General features: G+C 33.8%; 1 protein-coding gene across 6 annotated transcripts in view; it reads right to left on the reverse strand.

The window, feature by feature from the left end:
* The window catches only part of CHD7 (chromodomain helicase DNA binding protein 7), a 231,432-nt gene that overhangs the window by 44,192 nt on the left and 165,172 nt on the right, over positions 1-22,068 (reverse strand). For all 6 annotated transcript variants that reach the window (XM_074204185.1, XM_074204183.1, XM_074204186.1 and 3 more), the window contains 5 exons: positions 18,955-19,092; positions 18,746-18,867; positions 18,165-18,408; positions 7,643-7,819; positions 2,425-2,568 (listed from right to left, as the gene is read on the reverse strand). In XM_074204185.1, coding sequence (XP_074060286.1) covers positions 2,425-2,568; positions 7,643-7,819; positions 18,165-18,408; positions 18,746-18,867; positions 18,955-19,092 — 825 coding nt within the window. The remainder of the gene's footprint in view (positions 1-2,424; positions 2,569-7,642; positions 7,820-18,164; positions 18,409-18,745; positions 18,868-18,954; positions 19,093-22,068) is intronic.

Here is a 22,068-nt window from a genome sequence, read left to right on the forward strand (position 1 = left end):
TCTCATCTGGATTCTCAGTTTTTTTTATTTTGTGTGTGTGTGTGTGTGTGTGTGTGTGTGTGTGTGTGTGTGTGTGTGTGTAGTCCCATTAAACTATAAACTCCTTAAGGGCAGAGATTTTTTTTCTTATTTATATCCCTAGTGCTTAGTTTGCTCATTTTACATTTATTAAAATAAGTCAATTGAATGAAACTGAAATTGAACAATAATATTTAAAACTTGGGAAAAAATAACCTAATATCAATCAAGGTCTCCTGTTTGCCTTTTGCTATAGTAATAATAGGAACTAAGGCTAAAGATCACATAAAGGATATTGTTCATTCACATAGGGAAGAATGATACTCATGTCATAACTCTCTCCTGCTATTGAGTAATTGCTAAAAGACACATGGGAGGGAATTATGTGGCCTCCAAACTCCTACCTTTTTCCTTTCATTTGACTAATGATGAAATAGCTTCTGTATACTGAGTTGCATAAATTTAACTACTACCCAAAAACTTTGGTACCCAGAAAAAGAAAAAAGTTGGGAATAGTAACTTTTTGGGTTAAGAAAAACCCTCAAAATTAACATGTTATTTCAGTTTAAAAGCAATTTGAGCTTGCAGTAAAGCTTATACTGTAACTTTGCAAATGGAAGGTAGTTTAAATTTCCTTCCCTATATGTGATGATTTGTTAAAATGTTTCCTTTGCAAAATCTTGGCTTCTGCCTTAGACTATATGGTGAAGAAGCAGTTGAACTGTATAAAATGAAAAGGGGGGGGGGGGTCGAAGGAGACCAAAATAATGAGAAGGTGAGGTAAAGAAAGTTAACAGAGTTAGTAAAAACCTGGCCCACACATAGACATCTCACATTATAAAGAAACACATTTTATATGCCATGCAAACACAATAAATAGCAAGTTCTTTAATTATTTAGCATAGGAGCAAAGAGAGTTCTCAAAAACTCAACAACTCAAGAATATCATTAAAGAACAGAGAAAGCAGATCCACCAATTAGTGCAAACTCAAGGAATTCAGAAATCAAGAAGCCCCACCCCAGCTATTGCAGAAGTGTTTAATTAAAAAAAAAAAAGAACAGTCTCCTTAGAGCTATTAGAGAGGGCAAAGTCACCCTATTAGTATATGATGATAAGGCTGATGATGTTGATGCTTTTCCTTCATTAATATTGAAGAAGTTACCTGTAGTTAGCAGTATTTTTAATAGCAAGTGGTAGAAATACAGTTCAGGGAACTAAGAAGTCTGATGAACTGATGTGTTATTTCTCATGGTCAGATGTGAAATATCACCTAGTCCTTTATCTTTAGGGAAAAAAGTCTGCCACTTCCTCACTCTGGGACTAGATGAGCTAGACATGTCATCATGATAGAACCTATTCATAGCTTTCAAGGAGATAATTTTCCACACCTCAGGATATCACTGTCTAACAGCAAAGTGCACTAAATATTTGTGACAATGTTTCTATCAGTGAATATAAGAATATGTATAAATATGACTGTGAAAGAAAAAAATTCCCATTTTAAATGGTGAAAATTATTATATTTTTGGCATTTTCAAAACTTCAATTATCTAAGAAATTTATAGATATTATCAGTACCTTTTCTATCCCATATTATTATTCCTAGCATGGATTTTTAAATTATTTAAATTGTTGACATCTTTTATTTTTGCACCATCATTCATGAATGTAAAGCTTCCTAATAAATTGTTTGCAGAAAAGAGATTTAAAAAAAGTAGAGGAAAAAAATAAATTAACATAAAGTGAATATACAAAATTTTATCTCTACCCCAGTCTCATAAGAGGATGAGGTCTGGCACAGACTTTTATCCAGCCACCCAGTCATCCATTTATTCATTCATCATTCATTTGGGGTTTTTCTACCATTAAAAAAAAATTTATTTAAGGCAATGGGGTTAAGTCACTTGCCCAAGGTCACACAGCTAGGCAATTATTAAGTGTCTGAGGCTGGATTTGAACTCAGATCCTCCTGACTCCAGGACCAATGACTCCACTGAGCCACCTTGTTGCCCCTCCACCTATTTTTTTTCCAATTTTTTACTAGTAGTTCCTAATTTCTCCTTCCATACACCCCTCCCTCACCCATTAGAAGACTAATAACATGATACCCCTTATACAAAGCATAATCTTTCTTTTAAAAAAAATTAGCCGTTTTTAACACTCATTTAAAAAGAATTTCAGTTCAGAATTCTCTCCTTCCCTCCAGTCCTTTTCCCTTATACACTGAGAAGGCAAGCAACAAGACATTAAATATATATATATATATATATATATATGTGAAATCATGCAAAACATATTTCCATATTAGCATGGCATAGTCTTTTCATCTATAAAGGACATGTGTGTGTGTGTGTATACACACACACACACACACACACACACACACACACACACATGATAAATACCTGTTCTTCCGTTTTCAGATCGCCAAATTCTTGCATGAAAGTGGTTTCTGATGGAAAGCGGGTTGGTTCTAAGAAATGAAGCAAGCTAAAGAGCTCTTCCACTGTGTTCTGTAATGGAGTACCAGTGAGCAGCACCTTGTGTTCCTATTAGAAAATAAAAAAGGTAGTTGACCAAAGTAACCCTAATCTTATTTCTTAAGGTCAGAGTCCCTCTCTAGAGCTAAATTTCTCTACCTTAACTCTCAACAGTCAGGCATTCTAAATCTGAATACCTATCATGAGTAGATTAAAATGCTATGGGAAGCATAAAGAAAAGAGGAGTCATAGAAAAACATGATCATTGCCTTTAAAAAAGGATGGAGACTGGGAAAAAAGCATACATGCAACCTCTTCAGAATTTTATAGATTCCAATATATGTGGACTTAAGAGAATGACTGGGTCAACATCTTAGGTCTATGACACACTGGGTCTAATAAAACTTAATGCTCTCTCCTACACTCAAATTTCTTACCAACATCCCTAGCTTCAGACATTGTTGATTTCTCTAGTTAACTCATAAAGTTGTTATTTCTCCATCTCTTTGCTATGTGATTCATAGAGACAGAAGATGTTTTTCTACATGTTACAGCATGTAATGGATTATGCTTGACATTTTACTAGCTAGAAAACAGATCAACCTTATCCTAAATTTTCGGGCCTGTACTGGTTAAAGAAGCATTAGTTTATAACTTTATATTTGGGGAAAGTTATACTTTTATTAAAAGTTGAGTCTCCCTTCTTTTTTCCTTTTTGACTCTATTGTACCTTTCATTCAGTAATTTCCTGAATTATTAAGCATGAAGATTTCTTTTTAATGTCAGAAAAATTTATACTTTACTACTAGTAGGCATCCATTAATAGATGAGGAGAAAAATGGAAATAAAATACATGAAGATAAAAAGGCAGCACAAATTCTGTAAAATGTAAGGGAATTTGTAATTCAATCATCTCCACCTATATTTTTTAAAAAGCAGTATATATCTTTATGAGACATATTGATTTGGTCTTAGGAAGGTATTTTTCTTATGATGTTAAGTAATCCTCAGGATTGAAGATTTTATGGCTTACAACAAGGATGAACTTCACCAATGGGCTTGATATGCCTTCTTTTGTTTTGTTTTGTTTTGTTTTTAGGTTTTTGCAAAGCAATGGGGTTAAGTGGCTTGCCCAAGGCCACACAGCTAGGTAATTATTAAGTGTTTGAGGCCAAATTTGAACTCAGGTACTCCTGACTCTAGGGTTGGTGCTCTATCTACTGAGCCACCTAGCCACTCCTCATAGGGAATTTTTTAAGCTTACTTTATAGAAGTCCTTTACCATGCTATTATTACTCATTCTCTGATCCATCTAGAACAAAGAAATTATGTTGCAATTATTAGAATGATAGCATTAGAACAGAATGGCATGACCATATTTGAGAGTCATAGTTTTAATTTTATTTAACCATTTCACTCCTAGACACTGATGATAAAAATTTGGTTCAGAAGATTCATAGTGATCTTTTTTGCAGCCAGAAACTCTATAACATTTGGACCATAGTAACTGCAGGTACTCAATAAATACTGACTAAGCTAGACTATATATCAATTAGCTTACTTAGAATCCATTTTATTCTATGGATCCATTTGATAAGATGGAAATAAGCTTACAGATGTTTTCCCCACAGTGTGTGCTCTCGGTCTCCCATAACTAAAATTATGAAATTTTCTCATCTTCAGATTTTCTGAATCAATTGCTTATGTATTGAATCTGCAAATAGATCCCAATTCTTTTTTGCAGGACTTTGAATACAAACTTGTGTGGTGCAAAATTACTGCTGCACTTGGTTCCTGAGTGAAGAACTGCCAATTTCAGAGCTGGAAGAGACTTGAGTGTCCATCTAGTTCAATTCCTATCTTCAAAAGAATCCCCATGACAACATACTCAACAAGTAGTCATCTAGCTTTTCCTCAAAGACAATCTATAAGATTCTCAGGGTTTTGACTAAGATCACAGACTGCTGAGATATTAAAAAAAACTTTAGTGTTGCTTCTAAGTTCATTGATGCAACTTTTTTTAGTGGCAGTATTTTGAGTGGTCAACTCATAATTTCAAAAAAGAATCTACCATCTTTTTTTTATTAAAAAAAAGAAACTTTTTTTTGTTTTTGCAGGGCAATGGGGTTAAGTGACTTGTCCAAGGTCACACAACTAGGTAATTATTAAGTATCTCAGGTCAAATTTGAACTCAGGTCCTCCTGACTTCAGGGCTGGTGCTCTATCCACTGCAACACCTAGCTGCCCCCAAATAAATATATTTTGGATCTCCTTTTCATTACTTCCTTTCCTCCCTCCCTTCTAAGTATGCTCTCTTCCTACCAAAACTGCTTGAACAGTAGATAAACCTAAGAACCACATATAAGTAGGTGAATAAATCTGGGTATTAAATTGATGATGGGAAAGATCAAATAATTTACTATTAAAATAGGACCATATAAATGTCATGGAACAGATATAGATTTTATAAATGGATTATTACTTCTAAGCTCAAGTATGCCAGCAGGTATGCCATCAGACTCTTTACAGGTCTGATTCAAATGATGTCCATATAATTGCATTTCAGTAGTCTTTTATTTGTGTAGGGCCTCCTGATAATGAAAAGTGAGATAATAGGATCATTGAATTACTATCATCTCTGTCACATTCCTTTCTTGTAAGTGACAAATCAGGAGAAATCATTGCTTTTCAAAGTCTCTAAAATTTTTCTTTTCTTTTTAAAAAATAGCACACTAGCAGATAATATTTTTTTGGGGCAGAGGCATGTTATTTGTGCCTATGCTAGTGGAAGATTTCAATGGGAGTAGGGAGGAGCTGAAGGAAATCAGTGGTCTTTATTTTGTGGGGAATTGCTTCATTTAGGTATCATTCTAGTCAAAACAGTCTTGGTGACATCAGTTCACTATATACCTATTATAAATGCAAATAGAAATCTGGGAGATATCTCAAAACCACCACATTCTGTTTACATTCTGACCTAATGTTGGGAAGACTGGTCAAAAGGATAGATTTAATGTTTTTTTTAACTTCTTTTAAATGAGGTATTATTTGGCAATGATCTTTCAGAAATGTTCTGCAATCATTGGAGATTTTTATAGTCTAATTCCCATTTCCTCTCTTATCTCAAATACATATTTCTAATGGGAAAGAAAAGACTACTGTTTACCACCACATGGTAATATATAGTACATTAATTAATATTAAAATCATTTCAGCTACAGTTTCTAATCATTGACTTCTCTGAATTTGAGTCTCAACTCTTTCATGTACCTTGTGGTATACTGTATATAATTAAACACAGGGATAAAGAAAAATTTAACAGCAGACATAATCATATTGAGCATGAAAACTAATATTTTTTTATTTAGACAATTTAGTAAAGACGAATGGATATATATATATATATATATATATATATATATATATATATATATATTTGACAAAGTACCAGTCTGACAATTAAACTTAACACCAATAGGCATGCTGATAAAAACCAAGGACTTACAAAAAACTATAAATATCTGTTCCAGTACATCAGTCCACATGGTTTCACCATAATAAACAAAAGATCATAGGACTTTATAGACTGAGAGTTGAAAGGGACGTAAGAGGGCATCTAGTTCAATCTCTTCATTTTATAAGAGTAAAATGAGGCTCACAGAGGTAAATCACTTGTCCAAGGTCACATAAGTAGTCAGTGGTAGAATACAGAAATTTCAACCCAGGACTTCTAAGGCAATTTAAATTCACTCTAAATCTATTTCCTTCATACCACATTCATATTTGGTCAGAGATATTCTTCCTTTAGGAGGTTCAACTACTTTTCTTTTTCAAAACAACAAAAATATTGTGAGTATTCCCCACCCCCACCACCACACTGGATTAGCCATCAAACAATCTAACTTTTTTAAAAAGCTACCTCCTATATAGTTATCTTTTATACTGTTTTTTCAAAATAGAATCAATAAAAATATATGGAATAGGGCTGCCCAATCTGACAGGCTATCTCTGAACTGACTAAAAACCATGAAAAATAAATATCTGAGATCAGTAACACTACATATTAAGTCTAGTATGTATATATTCATTTCTCTATATAATTGGATTTTCTATAAAAGGAACTGTATATACATATTCATGGAAGGAAAGGAAAGATGGTATTGGGAAGGAGCACATGTTATAGCAAAGAAGTCAAATAAATTATTGGGAAGAACAATTAATTAAAATTGAGCAACAGTTTGAGACACATATCACTGCATAGAAACCAAAGAATTCAAGTTAAAGCTATTAACTTAGAAAATGAAAAGATCATCTAAATTTAAAAGGACAGAAGGATAAAGTAAAAAAAGGGAAAGAAAGGAGGAAAAAAAAGTGAAAAAATTTACATGTTCTCTCTCTCTCTCTCTCTCTCTCTCTCTCTCTCTCTCTCCCTCCCTCCCTCCCTCCCTCCCATTTATAAAAAGAATGATATATTTTATATATTTTTCTATTTAAGTCTTAAGAGAGTCAGTTTCCAGGAGGGAATTTAGGAGATTTATAGAATATTCCCTTTATCAACATTTATCTACAGTAAAGAATGTAAAACTAAGAAAATGCAGGTGACTTTTCCCAAGTTTTTTAAATCAATTTTTTAAAAAAAGTTAATTTAGGAAAATAAATATTAACCAGTTTCAATGGGACCTAAGATCATATAATCATATATTTAGAGCTGGGTAAAAAGTCTTTAAATAAACTAATCCAACCCCTTCATTTTATAGGTTCAAAAACTAAAGCCAAGAGAGGCTAAGAGATTTGACCAAAGTCTCATGGGCAATAGGTCCTTTGGCTATAGTCATTACTTTTTCCATGTTACCACACTGCCTGCTATATTCCATGGACCTTTTGGGAGATTATAGCTACTGTCACTGTCAAATCATGCAACTAGGAAGAGCAAAGATTTTTTTTAATAGAAAATCAGACTCATTATAACAATAAATGGCTTAATCACAATATTAAGAAATTCTGTAAATAGAGTCCTAGACTTAAACCGAATCCCCTTATTTCTACTCATGTCAATAGTTTTTACAATCACACACATGTGCAATAATCACTAAAATAGCAATTTTTTTACATAAAATAATGGTGACACCATATGAACACTTACCAGATCCATCATCTTAAGTCCCTCCAACAGTTTACAATTTCTATTCTTTAGCCTATGTGCTTCATCAATGACTACACAGCGCCATGGAATGTTCCGCAGCTCAGGACAATCAGTCAAGATCATCTCAAATGTAGTGATGATGGCATGAAACTTGTACGACCCCTTTATTACTCGACCCTAATAATAAGAGAGTACTAATTTAATACATTAGCTTCAAGTTTAAAGAAATGGATTAAATGTAGTGTTTCAAGAACACTCCCTACTTATGAATGGGTTATGCTCCAAAAATGCATTGTCTGAAACATGTAACTCATTTTCCTGAGGGAACAATGCTAGGCATGGTGATTAAGTTTTCCAAACCCAATTACAAAAGTTTATATGTCTCATAATGCATTTGAAACAAAGAACTAAACTAACATTGTGTATAACAACATTTTCAGGAGAAATAATTCATTCAGAGCAAATTTAAAATGCTACTGATGCCTTTATTTCCCCTTCTCCCCTCCCCAACTATTGTATAGGAGCCTCTTCCATTTTTAAGTCATCAGGGATAATGATTCCATGGCATATGTCAAGTACAAAGGTTTCAAAGGACATTGGCAGAAATTAGTACTTTAGGAGCTTAGGGGCAAAAAAACATAGGCTTTGAGTCTTTCTCCTAAAATAATTCCAAAAGATACTTCTTTGTCCCAAAAAATTCCACATCAATTCTTTTCTCTGCTTCTTCATAGCCAGGAATTAGCCCTACTTCCCATTTTACAGTCAACCTCTGAGATCTTTAACAATTTTAAAGACTCTAAATTGGAAAGAAAGCCTAGATAAGAGTCCAGGTTGCAATCCAGCTGAATCTTTCCAACACTTCCCTCCAAACAATGTTAAAAAATAAATGCTTAAATCAAATTTTGGAGTGGAAAACCAACAAAAGATCAGAGTAACACATTTTTCCTATTAAGACAACTTTAGGAGGTCAGCAGGACAGATTAGTGACACCAGGGTTGGGGCCAGATTAGAATGAAAGTCTCAGAGATGGCCCCCATAGAGGCGACAGCAGCAGCAGCTTTTAGAGCTTTCAACCTAGAGACAATAAAGGGGTTAGTCAATTGGTTAGAAAAAAATTACTGGCAACACTTTCCTGATAATAGTAGCAGGCCTATTGTCCATATATAGTTCTAGGCTGCAGTTCCAAGAAAGAGACTGTTTGGGGTCAGGAACAAGGGAACAGGAGCCATTTCAGTTCCAAAAACAGAGGAGCACTAAAAAATTGTGGCTACAGGAGAACAAGGACCTTTCCTGGATAAATACCAAAGTGCAGACTTTGAGAAAATTGAACACATCTCTCTCTGTAATATAACTCCTAGGAAGCACTAAAAACTTGCAGACCCACAGAATTAGCTATGGAGACAGAAGAACAAGAAAAGCTGAAGCTTGGAACAAAGCCTCTCCACCCCAGATAAGGAGAGCCCTACTTTAACTTAAAACAGGAAATTATGAAATAGGTTGGGGAAAAGAGAAAATAACAAAAAAAGAACTTTATCATAAAGAGCTACTAAATAGATAGGAATACCAAAATACAATCTCATTAGATAATATTGTGGGGAAAAACCTACATCAAAGGTTCAAAGAAAATTTCTTACTAGACACAAGCCTAATAAGAATTCCTGGAAGAGTTAAAGAGAGATATGAGTAATAGAGGGGAAATTGTGAAAATAAATGAGCGATACAAGAAAATAATGAAAAGAGAATGAAGATCTTAGTAAGGCAGTGCAAAAAAATACTGAAGAAAATACCTTTAAAAAAAGAGAATTGCTTAATGATAAAAGAAGCACAAATCAGTGAAGAAATGAACTCCTTAAAAAAGCAGAACAGGTCAAATGCAAAAGGAAGTACAAAAATTCACTGAAGAAAAGAACTTCTTAAAAAGAAGAACTGACCATATGGAAAAAGAGGTACAAAAAGCTCACTGAAGAAAATAATTCCCTAAAAATTAGAATTGGTCATGTGGAAGCTAATAACTCCATGAGATATCAAGAAACAGTAAAACAATGTGAAAAGAATAAAAAGAAGAAAATGTGCATTTCTTCACCAGAAAAATCACTGACTAGAAAACTAGGAGAAAGAATTTATGAATTATTAGACTACCAAAAAGTCATGATCAAAAAAGGTTTCTAGACATTATAGTTAAAGATGGAAAGAAAACTTGACCCAATATTTTAGATTAGAAGGTAAAATAGAAACTGAAAGAATCCATTGAATCCATGAACACCTCCTGAAAGAGATCCCAAATGAAAACTTCCAGTCAAATTTCAGAGCTCCTATGTCAAGAAGCAAATATTTTAAGCATTCAAAAAGAAATAATTTAGATGCTATGGAGTCACAGTGAGGATTACACACGATTTAGCAGCTCACATGTTAAAGGAGCAGAGGACTTCAAATATGATACTCCTGAAGGCAATGGACCTGGAATTAAAACCAAGAATAATCCATCCAGCAAAACTGAGTATAACCCTTCAGAGTAAAATAATAGGTATTTAATGAAATAGAGGACTTGCAAGGATTCCTAATGAAAAGACCAGCTAAATAGAAAGTGTGACATTCAACCATATGACTCAAGAGAAACAAATAAAAAAAAAAAACCACGATAAAGTTAAATTGTTTACATTATGACATGGAAACATGAAATATAGTTCAATATGGAAATGTGTGTTTGTATAACCTATATCAGATTACCTGCTATCCTAGGATGGAGGAAGTGAAGGGTAGGAGGGAGAAAAATTTTCAAAAACTGAAGTTGAAAATCATCTCTATATATAATTGTAAAATAAATTTTTTTTATAAAAAGGATAAAACCATGGGGTTTCTAAGAACTTTGTCAATATTAAGGCAGTTAGAAGGAATTTACTTATATAGAAGACATGAGCATGAATTATGTTGGGATGGCCTCAGAAAAAATGAATAAATGAGAAAAGATGAGTGAACTGAGAGAAGTACTAAGGGAAAGGAAGAATGGGGAAAAAATTTCTAACAAAAAAGAAGTTGCATAAGCAAGAGTTTTTAAAGTGAAGTGAATGTGAGAGTGTGACAGACAAAACTTAAAACATATTTTCATCACGGGATATGCAGCTACTTATTATCAAATTCAAATAGTTGTAGTAAAGGTGTAGGCCTGTCCATGTTCTATTTTTTCTAATGTGGCATTGTCATTTCAAAAAGGGAATTTGTATATATATATTTTTACATACAGACACGCATATAGGTATACATAAATATATACATACCTTCAACTGGGTATATAAAAATCTTCTTTACTCAATAGGGTAAATAGGGGAATAAAGAGATAAGAGATATGGGAAAGAAGATGAGAAAAGCAAAGGATGCTTAAGGGAGGCAGTGGACAAAAAAACAAAACAGAATTTTGAGGAGAATCTGATAAAAAGAAAGTGAAAAGGATGAATAGAAGAAAACAGGATAAAGGGAAATACAGTTAGTAATCATATGTGTGAATAACAATGGGATTTTATATATATTTATGTTTTTTGCAAGGCAAATGGGGTTAAGTGGCTTACCCAAGGCCACATGGCTAGGTAATTATTAAGTGTCTGAGACTGGATTTGAACCCAGGTACTCCTGACTCCAGGGCCGGTGCTTTATCCACTGTGTCACCTAGCCACCCCAAGAATGGGATTTTAAACAGCAAAATGGTTTAAAAATTAGAATGCAGCAAAATGTTAAACTATAGTTAAAGGACTGGAACAGAATCTATTGTGCTTCAGGTGAAATAAGAACTTGATCTCAGAAAAAGCAAAAGCAAAAGTAGACTTAATTAAAAGAGAAAATCAGGAAAACTCCATTTTGCTAAAAGATAACATAGACAATAAAATATTAAAAAATTTCACAGCAATTTTATCTGATAGAAGTCTCAATTCTCAAATATACAGGGAATTGAATCAAACTAATAACAGAGCCATTCCCCAATTGATAAATGGTCAGAGGATATAAACAGGAAATTTTCAGAGGAAGAAGTCAAAGCTATCTATAGTCATACCAAAAAAATGCTCTAAATTGTTGATTAGAGTAATATACATCAAGACCTCTCTGAAGTACCACTTCACATCCATCTAAAACAACAAATGTTGGAGGAGATGAGAAAAATATAGGTACACTAATATATTGTTGGTGGAGTTGTAAACCAACTCCAAAGGGCTACATAACAGTTCAAATGAAGCACTATCATTATTATATCTATACTTCAAAAGGATAAAGATCTAAGTGAACAAAAATATAGCAGCTTTTTTGTGATGGCAACAAATTGGAAATTGAAGGGAGGTCTATCATTTGGGGAATAGATGAACAAGAACAGGATGAACAAATAAATGACTGTGATGGAGAACTATTGTACTATAAGAAATGATGAGAAAAGTAGTTTCAGATAATTTTTTTTTTAAAACGGCAAGGCCTATATGAAATATTGCAAAAGGAAATAAGAAGAATAAGGGGACCATTTATGCACTGAAATACCAATGCTGCTGTAATGAAGATCAAGTATGAAAGACTTGGCTACTCTGATCAATACAAGATTCAAGATAGATAATTTCAAAGTGCTCATGATTTTAAAAAACGTTATCCAACTCCAAAGATGAGCTCTCAAGTGCAAATGGAGGCAAAATTTTCTTTCTTCCTATGATACAGCTAATATAGGAATATGTTTGCATGATATATAACTGATATAATTTTCTTGCCTTCTTAGGAGGTGAAGAAAGGAAAGAATTTAAAACTCAAAATTTAAAAAGAAAAGAATTTTTAAATAAGTAACAATTAAAAAAATATATATTGTTTTACTGCTGAATAGAAAACTCTTATTTACACACAGACCTTGTTGTCAGTTGGAATTCAAAACTATGTCTTTTGACTCCACTTTTAGGTTCCTTTCAGTGCTCAGTGTTAAATTTTTGTTTACAAAAGAATAAACTAAAATTTAGTTATATTTAAGAAGAAAATCAATATCCCATAGAAAGGATCATAGAACATAGGAGTGGTATTGGAGTAACCAGGGTTTATCTTTCCATGCTCTCCTTGTTATCCTCTTGCCTCAGCAGAAAACTACTTCCTTCTGCAACATCTTAGGTAAACATACTTGAGAAATGGGTGAAGTTCATAAGATTTAGAAAGTAGTTTGCAGAGCAGATAGAATATGAAAAAGGAAACAGGCAAGTCATTCTTTCTGTTTTTCTTCATATCCTGGAATTAACCTTTGTTTTTCATTATCAAACTCTGAGATCCTTTCCAATTCCAATACATTATATTATTTCCCTGTTGAACAGAAAAGTCTTGGTCTCACATATCTTTTCAAAGAGTAAAAGATTCTTGTCTTTGGACTATCCCCCTCATAAACTTCTTTAAAAAATAAATTTAGACTAAGTATGATAAGACAAAGTCACATGAAGTTAATAGGATCATCAATGTAACTCTGTAAGGGACCACAGAGATCATCGGGTACAACCCCTATCTTTCACAGAAGAGGAAATCAAGACTAGTTAAATTTCAAACCTTCCCAAGGGGATATGCAGCTACTTATTATCAAATTCAAATAGTTGTAGTAAAGGTGTAGGCCTGTCCATGTTCTATTTTGTTTTTTTAATGTGGCATTGTCATTTCATTAGTCTTAGGAATTCACAATATGGAAATTTCATGGAATGAAAGAGATTAGAAATTCATCTGAAACAATCTTAGAAAGTTGTCCAAGGCATTTAAAGACTAAGTGACACTGTTAGTATATACCCTAGGTACAATCTAACCCAGATTGCTTATGTTTGTGCTTCATACTCAAAGAAGACCATCAGGGTCAAGGTGATATCATGAAAAGTACATGAATCGGATTGGGGGGGGGGGGCGGGGCTGTACTAAGTCACCAGCCTCACTTTCTCCTCCAGAGTCATCTGGATCCAGTGGCCAGATATGAATCAGGACAACTAGAGATGTACCTAGATGCAAGGCAATCAGGGTTAAGTGACTTGCCCAAGGTCACACAGCTAGAAAGAATCAAGTGTCTAAGTTTGGATTTGAACTCCTCTCCCCATAACTCCAAGGTCAGTGCTTTATCCACTAGGTCAGCTGGCTGACTCATTCCAAGGCTGGTCACTTAGGTGGAGGATGATAGTCTAAAGCATATCTTATCACATATCAATGTACTCTTAACATTTATTTTGAAACACTTTAATGATGATTTTGTCTTTTAACAGATTTTAAACTTTTGTAGAAATTTATAGCTTTTTCAGTCTTTTGTTTTTAAATTGAAATAGCAATCTAGTTTGGGGTCCTATTTTCTTATAGGTTATATAAAATGAGGGAAAGCAGCATTTAAATAGATTTACACCAATCTGGCACAATACTAAACTACTGAGTTGAAAAGACAGCCTATGAGCTATCAAACTTTAGGCTGTTTCTGATAAAAAAAAAAAACAAACAGTTAAATTTTCTTCTTTAGAATGGATTTCTGAACAATAAATTTTGTAAAGTAGCAAACTGATAAGAATTACTTTTTTATTTCATGCTTTCATTTTTAGGTTCTATTAAAACAAAATTTCTCTGTTATTAATATAAAAAAGCTACTACCAAACAATTTCTATTCTAAAACTACTTTTATAATCTATTATTTTTTTTCCCTTTTTACATACAATGCCTTGCCATCAATACCTTCTTCATTCATACTTTTATGCTCTGACCTGGAAGGACTCTCTAATTCAATCTATCCTGAACAAACCAGACAAGGAATAAATCATCAAGCCTTTGCTGAAAGGCCTTCTGTAAGAAATAACCCACTACCTCCTAAGGCAACCCAATCCACTTTAATGAAGTTATAAGAGTGATGAAGTTTTTCCTTATTTTGAGGCTAAATTCCTCCTAAAACCAACACCCATAGTTACTAAATTGGTCCTTCTCTTCCTGATTACTTTTTTCCCAACTGATATTTTATTTTTTCAATTACATTATGAAAGTTTTTCAACATTCATCTACATGCATATGCATATTTTTAAGTTTTTTAATTTCCTTCCACCCTCCCTTCCCACCCACCTCACCTCAGGGGTGAATAATCATACATATTTGTGTTTAACATGTTTACAGATTAGTTAGGATTAAGGGAAAAGAAAGAAAACCATGAGATAATAAAAAGAAATATAAGAAAAATTTTTAAGAAGTAAATGTAGTATTCATTCAGATTCTGAAGATTTTTGTTTTGTTCTTTCTTCCTCTGGAGGTGGACAACATTGTCCATAGTCAGTCTCCTAGGGTTGTCTTAGCTCTCTCTGAACTTCTGAGAGGAGCTACATTCATCAGGATTGATCAACTCACAATGTTGTTGTTAATGTTCTCTTGGTTCTACTCCTTTCACTCAGCATCAGTTGCTGTAATGCATTCCATGCTTCTCTAGAATCTGACCACTCATGGTTTCTTATAGAATAGTACTCTATAACATCATATTCTGTAACTTTGTTTTTTGCCAACTGATGGCCATCCCCTCAATTTCCAATTTTTAGCCACTACAAAAAGGGCTGCTATGACTATTTTGGAAAAACATAGGACTTTTCTCACTTTTTAAAGATTTCTTTTAAAGATGGGTCTAGTATTGTTATTGCTGGATCAAAGGGTATGATCAGTTTTATTGCTTTTTGGGCATAGTTCCATATGGCTTCCCAGAATGGTTGGATCAGTTCACAACTCCACAGCAATGCATTAATGTACCATTCTTCACACAACCTTTCCAACATTGATTATTTTCCCTTTTTTGTCATTTTAGCCAATCTGATAGGTCTGAGGCAGAACCTCATAGTTGTTTTAATTTGCATTTCTCTAATCAGAGTGATTTGGAGCATTTTTCCATATGATTATATATATAATATATCTTTAATTTCTTCATTTGAAAACTATCTGTTCATATACTCTTGACTATCAATTGGGGAATAACTTGAACTGGTTAGTTTTTCAAATACTTAAAAGACAACTACCATGCTATTCCCCTTATTCTAGAAATTCTCTCCAGCTAACCATTCCTAACTTTCTTTCCAGTGATCCTCATAGGACATTTATTTAAGACTGTTTACTATCCTAGTTGTCCTCTTCTGAATAGCTTCTATATTTTTTTTCTTTTAGCTAGGCAGTGGGGTTAAGCGACATGCCCAAGGTCACATAGCTAGGTAATTTTAATTTAAGAGTCTAATACTGGGTTTGAACTCAGGTCCTCCTGACTCCAGGGCTGGTGCTCCATCCAATGGGCCAAATAGATATCCCCTCGGAATAACTTCTAGTTATCAACTTCATTCCTAAAATTATCCTGGTCTAGATGTGGTCTGACCAGGACAAAGTACAGAAAAATTACTCTATTCCCAGTCTCAGACACTATACCTTCTAAGATCACATTAACATTTTTTCTTCCCACATCACACTATTGGACTTACACTGATCTTGCAGTCCAATAAAACCCCCATCTCTTTTTCAGAAGAACTGCACTTTAGCTATAACTTAGACACCTTGTACATCTTAAGATGATTTTTGAACCCAAATACATGTATGTATGTATGTATGTATGTATGTATCTTCTGCAATTATGTATTATGTATTCCTCTCCCCACATTTCATTTAGCTTAATCATAGATCAAGAGTTGGGAGGGACCTTGTTGCTGTTTAGTTATGTCCAACTCTTTGTGATCTTGACCTTAGATCATAGCACATCAGGCCCACTTTCTCTCAAGTCAGTCCAAATTCATATTTGTTGTCTTCATGATATTATCAATTCATTTCATTGTCTGATGATGCCTTTTCCTTTTCCCATCAATCTTTCCCAACATTAGTGTCTCTTCATCTACTCTTTAAGTAATACTCAAAGTATTTAAGCTTCAACTTCAGTATTTGACATTCTAGTGAATTACCTGAATTAATTTCTTAAGGATTTGACTGATTTGATTTCCTTGCTGTAAAAGAAATTCTCTAAAGTCTTCTCTAGAACCACAATTCCAAGTCAGTGGAGCTCAGCTTTCTTTACAGTGCAATTCTCACAGACATTTATTGCTACTGAAAAAATTATAGCTTTAACTAAATGAATCTTGTCAGGAAGGCAAGGTCTCTTCTTTTTAGTATGATGTCAAGATTTACCATAGCTCTCATCCCAAGGAGTAAACATCTTTTAATTTCATGGCTGAAACTGCCATATCCAATGATCTTTGAACCCAAGGATATAAAATCTGATACTGCTTCCATTTCTTCTCTATTTGCCAGAAAGTGATGGAGTTAGTTGCCAAGATTTGGGTTTTTTTTGATGTTAAGCCCCAAGTAAGTTTTTTTTTACCTGTTTTTCACCCTGATTTAAAAGTCTTCTTTAATTCCTTTTCATTTTTAAGCTATCAGCGGAAAGTTATCTTAGACACCAACTAGTCAAATTCCTTCATTTTTACAGATGAAGAAAATGAGATCCATTTAAGCCCATGGTCATAAAGGTAACAAGTGTAAGAACTGTAATTTGAACTCAGGTTCTTTGACTCTAGAGTCATGGCTCTTTTCATTGTACCACCTTCCTCCCCAGTGCAATAGTCTAGCCTGTTCATATATTTTTGGATGGCTACTACCATATTATCAATGCCTTCTATATTCAAATTTGATAACTGTGTCATCTAGGCTAAAATTTAAGTCACAAATAAAAATGTTAAACCATACAAAGCCAAGAATGGATGGATTCCTCCATTGGGCCACTAGTGAATACCTTGCAAATTGACCAGGAAGGAAAATATGGGGAAGGAGAAAAAAGAAAATTTTCATAGGATTATGAATCAAGATCAGGAAGGAACCTCATCTAGTTGAAGAGTTTTATTTTACAGATGAGGAAACTTAAGGTCCAGAGGGGTGAAGTTATTATCTCAAGTTTATACAGGTAATAATCATCAGTGGTAAGTTCTGAACCCAGATCTTTGAAGTTGATCTTTCTAGGAAGAAATACAGAGGTAGAAGAGGAGGGAAGAAGAAAGGAGAAAAGAGAAGGAAACGGGGAATAAAAAGCAGCAAGACAAGAAAAGGAAACTTTTATTTTGACCATAATTCATTAAAGCCCATTAAAGGGGGTTTTTTGGGGTTTTTTGCAAGGCAATGGGGTTAAGTGACTTGCCCAAAGGTCTCACACAACTAGGAATTAAGTGTCTGAGGCCACATTTGAACTCAGGTCTTCCTGACTCCAGGGCCAGTGCTCTATCCACTGAACCACCAAGTTGGCCCTAAAGGAAGGTAACTCTTTTTTGGGGTTTTGGGTTTTTTTGCAAAAGTTTTTCTGAATATTCAATTTAATTTTACTGTAAGAGGGAAGGGGAAAATAAGAGTTATTTTTCTATGTCAAGGAAATGCAATAAAAATAACTAAATTATGCAAGTAATTGAAACAAATTTCTCAGCCCCCCACAGAATCTACAAATCCCATATGAGTAAGCCCAAAGCTTTATTCTTGAGAGTGCATGCATGTACCTGAGGAAGAAGGCATACAACTTTACCTGTGGATCTTTGAAGTACATTTCATACAACTGAATGGTCCGGCGACTGGCTTGACTCCCATGATACACAACCACATTCAACTCCGTCCAGGTACGGAATTCCCTTTCCCAATTGGGGATTGTGGACAATGGGGCAATTACTAGGAAAGGGCCATGTATTCCTTTCAAATATATCTCATAGAGAAATGTAATGGACTGGATAGTTTTTCCCAAACCCATCTCATCTGCTAAAATGCAGTTTCGCCTGGGGGAACAAAAAGAATTTAATAGATACACATATTTGCAGTCTTTTCAAAACATATAATGTAAAATGTATGACTATATGGACACTGACTTAGATGTCCTTTTTGTTTTTTATTAAAATTAGTCAAAAAGATCAAGAAAAAACTTCTAATAAATAACACATTAATATTAGTATGTATCTGAATATTAAGCATTGGTTTTCTATTTCATTACTAACATGAATAATGTTATTTTTAAAGATTTTTATCAAATAGAAGTTATTCTAAATAAGATACAAAACTAGAATTTTTTTGTTTTTTGTTTAGAAAGACAGAGAATAGAAAGAAGTCACTACTTACGTGTTGTACCAATTGAAAAGTAGCCAGTTTACTCCCTCCAACTGGTATTCCCTGAGTTTGTTATTGTTTTTATACTCCCTGGAACTCTCTGATTTCTTCCAATCATCAGCAGGAGGTCGATCCTATTTTAAACACACCAAATCCCATTAGTGGTTTTTCAAAGACCACACTACTTTGCTTCAAATCCTCTGTTTTGAGTCAATGCTTACCACACGTTCCGTTTCTGGCTCCCGGGACATCAGTTTCTCAAATTCTTCAATTTTAGCTTGGTCTATGTCCTGCTTTAGCTCCCAAGTGCTGTCTTCATAAGGAAGTGAACACCACTTCACCAGATAATGAGTTACAGGCTTTGTGATTAATAGTTTAAATAAGTCAGAATTAGATTTTTTTTTAAATCTGGGGAAAACTGCTGCTTTACAATCTATATATTTCACAATGGTCTCTCATCAAAAAGAACCAAGCATCATCATCTAAGACAGTGGTAATTTAAAACTAAATGCTATATTAAGTATTTGCTATACTATTAATTTTAATTCTTATTTCAGTCACAGCAATTTTCAAAAGAAATTACGTATACTATAAATAGAGAAAAAATTTCAAGCTAATAAGTCTAAGTATTTTGTTCTTCTCTTTCTAAACAGAAAACGTTATTTGATTGCATCCAAGATTGTAAATCTATTTCCATTCTGACACTGTAACACAATCTCTGTCTATACAGATGCTATACGTCTTCACAAATGTTCTTTTCCCCTCTAGAAAACTTACAAGTGGACATACAAATTAACATTTGGTCTAATGCTAAGTATATGTATATATTTCCAATATGCAAATATGAGAAAGACCTGTAATTTCTTAGTTTTGGGAGGAATAAGTAGAAGTTGCAATGGTAGTATTGATATATTAGGAACAGTGAGAGATCAGAAGTTAGATGACGGGTTCAAATGCAAGGTCTGCTAATTAATCATCACTTGTATGACCTTAGATAAATCACTTAACCTCTACAATTCAGTTTGCTTATCTGAAAAATAAGGAAGTTGGACTAAATAAATTTGAGTTTTAAATCTATGCTTCTAAGAATCTAAAAGAAAACTATTTTTAATTTAGTAGGTTAGGCTACAACTTTACTGAAGTATATCAAAAGATGAAATCATTTTCTCAGGTCACAGATTTAGTATTATAGGCAGGGTAGGTCTTCCTAAACCAAAACCAACTCTGACCATCACATCACCTCATGTGTTTTATTGCTATTATTCAATTATACAAAACTTTACAACTATACAAAATATAGGTTTTAGTTTATTAAGACAGTTGATTTTATATATCCCCCACACATACATATATATATATATATATACATATATACATACATATATATATATATACACACACACACACACACACACACAAATGAGAGTAAGGAAGAAAAAGAAAAAAGAAAAGCAAGAAAAGGAGTAGGAGACAGAGAGGAAGAAGAGAAGGGGGAAAGGAAGGGAAGATATTCTAAGGAATGAGTGGGAAGGGAAACAGAAGGATACTAGAGGAAAGATGAATTACAAAGGGTAGGAAAAAGAAAGGAATGGAGGAAGCAAGGAAGAAGGGAGAGAAGGAAAAAGTGGAGGGAAAGGGAAGGATGCTAAGAAGGAATGCAAAGGGAAGGGGAAAGGGGAATGGAGGAGATGAGAGAAGGGAGAGGTGGGAAAGATGTAAGGAGAGAGAAGAAAGTAGAGGAGAAGAAAAGTGAAGTTGAGGGTTTGAAGAGAAACAGTTTGAGAAGAAGAAAGGGTGGGGCAGCTAGGTGGTGAGGTGGATAGAGCACTGGCCCTGGAGTCAGGAGTAGCTGAGTTCAAATCCAGTCTCAGACACTTAAAGATTACCTAGCTATGTGGCCTTGAGCAAGCCACTTAACCCCATTGCCTTGCAAAAAAATAAAAATAAAAATAGGAAGAAGAAGAAAGAAGGAAGAAAGAAGAAGGAAGATGATGATGACGATGAGGATGAGGATGATGACGATGAGGATGAGGATGATGATAGGGGAAGAATTTGAAGAAGAGTAGAAAAGGAAAAGAATGAGAGGGAAGGTAAAAGAGAAGGAGATGGGGGGGAAAGAAAAGAGAAAAGAAAAGTGAGTATTAGTCTTAGAGCTTCAAAGTCATCTACTTCAACTTCCTCACTTCACAGATAAAGAATTTAGTAAGGATATGTAACTTGGATATGGTCATAGATAGTAATTGCTAAAGTTAAGATTTTAATTTGGTCTCTGACTCCAAGGACAGGGCACATTTATAACAATACCACACTTCTTTTCTAAAAGGAAAGTGTGCCTGTATGCTGTCTCTCTCTCTCTCCCCAACCTTTGAAAATTCTCTTACTCTAAGGGACTGATATAGATATAGAAGTCAGACCACACAGATTCAAGTTCAAGCTCTGCCACTTAATTGTTATTTGTATAACCTTCAGTAAGAGTGAGTTTTCAAATAATCAAGCATTTCTAGCTCTGAGCTCTGCAAGAATTAAAGCATTAAGAGTGTCATTCAACTATAGAATTTTCTTCCTCTTCCCCTGAAAAAAAAAATGTATGGTCTGTTAACCTTCATGTCCTGGTACAGATTGTCACACTTCTAAATATGATGCCAAGACATTCGGGGTATTTGGTAATATAACCTTTGAGAACTCTAAATTGATATTTTATTAGTTTGTATCTATATCTTTTATACAAATGCTAAATATATATATATATATATATATATATATTTATATATATATATATATATATTTAGGATACTTATGAAAAATTAGAAAAGATATTACCACAATAACTTCCTAGGATGCTGCTGATAGTTGTTCAATGACCCAAAGCTTTTGACACAAAATTCAAGCAAAATAAAGAAGCAAAAAAGGAACTACTGATGGCACATTTCAATTCCCGGAACAGCAAAAGACCAACCCACAATTACTGATCTTTTCCTCACTAGAAAAATTCTTGGCAATTATAGAGAATTCTGCAAAGGCAAATACATAGCATAATGGCAATGCTCTAATTGATGTTTCATGTAAATCCAATATCCCATATTATCCACTATGAACCAAAAATTGAATTTGGTCAATGAATTCAGGGGCTCTAATACCAAATGTCATTAAAACCTGGTGAATCTGAGCATCAGTACCAGGTGTTGTGGGAAAAGCATTTTGAAAACCTTAAATAACCACTGAAATGTGAATTATTATTGCTGTCATTATCATCATTAAGGATGAACAAACAGATGACCTACTATGCATTTAAATGAATTTCATCACATTCTTCTTCATTGAATATATTTAGCAGT

This window comes from Macrotis lagotis, chromosome X, assembly GCF_037893015.1.
Source record: "Macrotis lagotis isolate mMagLag1 chromosome X, bilby.v1.9.chrom.fasta, whole genome shotgun sequence".
In the NCBI taxonomy this organism is placed as follows: Eukaryota; Metazoa; Chordata; class Mammalia; order Peramelemorphia; family Peramelidae; genus Macrotis; species Macrotis lagotis.